Source organism: Bison bison, unplaced genomic scaffold (genome assembly GCF_000754665.1).
Source record: "Bison bison bison isolate TAMUID 2011002044 unplaced genomic scaffold, Bison_UMD1.0 scf7180017857314, whole genome shotgun sequence".
Taxonomy (NCBI): domain Eukaryota; kingdom Metazoa; phylum Chordata; class Mammalia; order Artiodactyla; family Bovidae; genus Bison; species Bison bison.
The window spans coordinates 1-984 of NW_011487887.1; the positions used below are offsets into that span (position 1 = coordinate 1).

Consider the following 984-nt stretch of genomic DNA (forward strand, 5'->3'; position numbering starts at 1 on the left):
AAGGCAGGAGGCGAAATGTACGCCTCCTGCCAGGACCCCGCCCACAAGCTCTAGCCGCGTGTGCCCTACCCAGCGCCCAGCGTCCCCTCATAGCCTTCTAACGCACTGTGAACCAGCCATCTCTAAACCTGGGTGCACACCCCTCCCGCCCCGCGAGCTTCAGCTTCACATTCCCCACCGGAGTGAATAGCAGCTCGACGTCTCCATCGCTCCAGCCAAAAACCCATCCATCCCCGCCCTCTGCCTCTCACCCCCTTCCCCCAACAGGCGCACTCTGGCCTCCACATCCAGGCAGCATCTGGCCTCTGCCAGCCCCTCTCTCTGGTCCAGGCCACTCTGTCCCCGCGGGGCACTCTGCTGCCACCTTGTGGGCACAGGATCACTTGCGCCTCCGCGAACCTGCATAGAGCTCCCATGGAAGCTCCCACCGGCTCACTGGGACCTCAGACCTTGTCTCCAGGACTGAGTCCACTCTGGCAGAGAGGAGGGGGTCTGGAAGAGACAGGAGGAGGAAGACCATCCCCTGGTGCCACATGAAGCCTGACGCGGAGGGCCCCCTCCACTAAGTATCCCCCCAGTGGACAGTGTCTGGCCCCCAACCATGCCAGGTGGTCCCCAGCCCGGAAGTCTTGGAAAGGATCTGGCTGAGTGGACGTCCCCGCATCCCGTGCGCCCCAGAAAGGTCCTCCTGGGCCACCAGGCCTGGCTGGGTCCAGCTGTCACTGAGAGAGTCAGTTCCTAGGCAGTTTGATAAGTCCAGCGTCCCCAGGGAGGAGATAGGGGTCTGAGGTTCTCGAGAAGGAAAGAACAAACTTTTTTTTTTTTCTTTAAGCCCAAACTGAATGATTACACAACAAACAACTCAGTTTGTACTATGGATTATATAACAACAATGTATTCTGCAGGAGGACAGTTTCTCCTTTCTGAAAACCTTCTGACTAATCCTGATATTTTAGAATGTATATTAGGGAATGGGTCTGGTAG

General features: G+C 57.5%; 1 protein-coding gene across 1 annotated transcript in view; it reads left to right on the top strand.

Moving 5' to 3' along the window:
• Window positions 1–267: 267 nt before the first annotated feature.
• The window catches only part of PSCA (prostate stem cell antigen), a gene marked incomplete at its 5' end in the record, with an annotated part of 15,086 nt that continues 14,369 nt past the window's right edge, over window positions 268–984 (top strand). Inside the window, 1 exon segment of the mRNA XM_010860659.1 lies at window positions 268–367. Within this exon segment, the coding sequence (XP_010858961.1) occupies window positions 268–367 (100 nt within the window).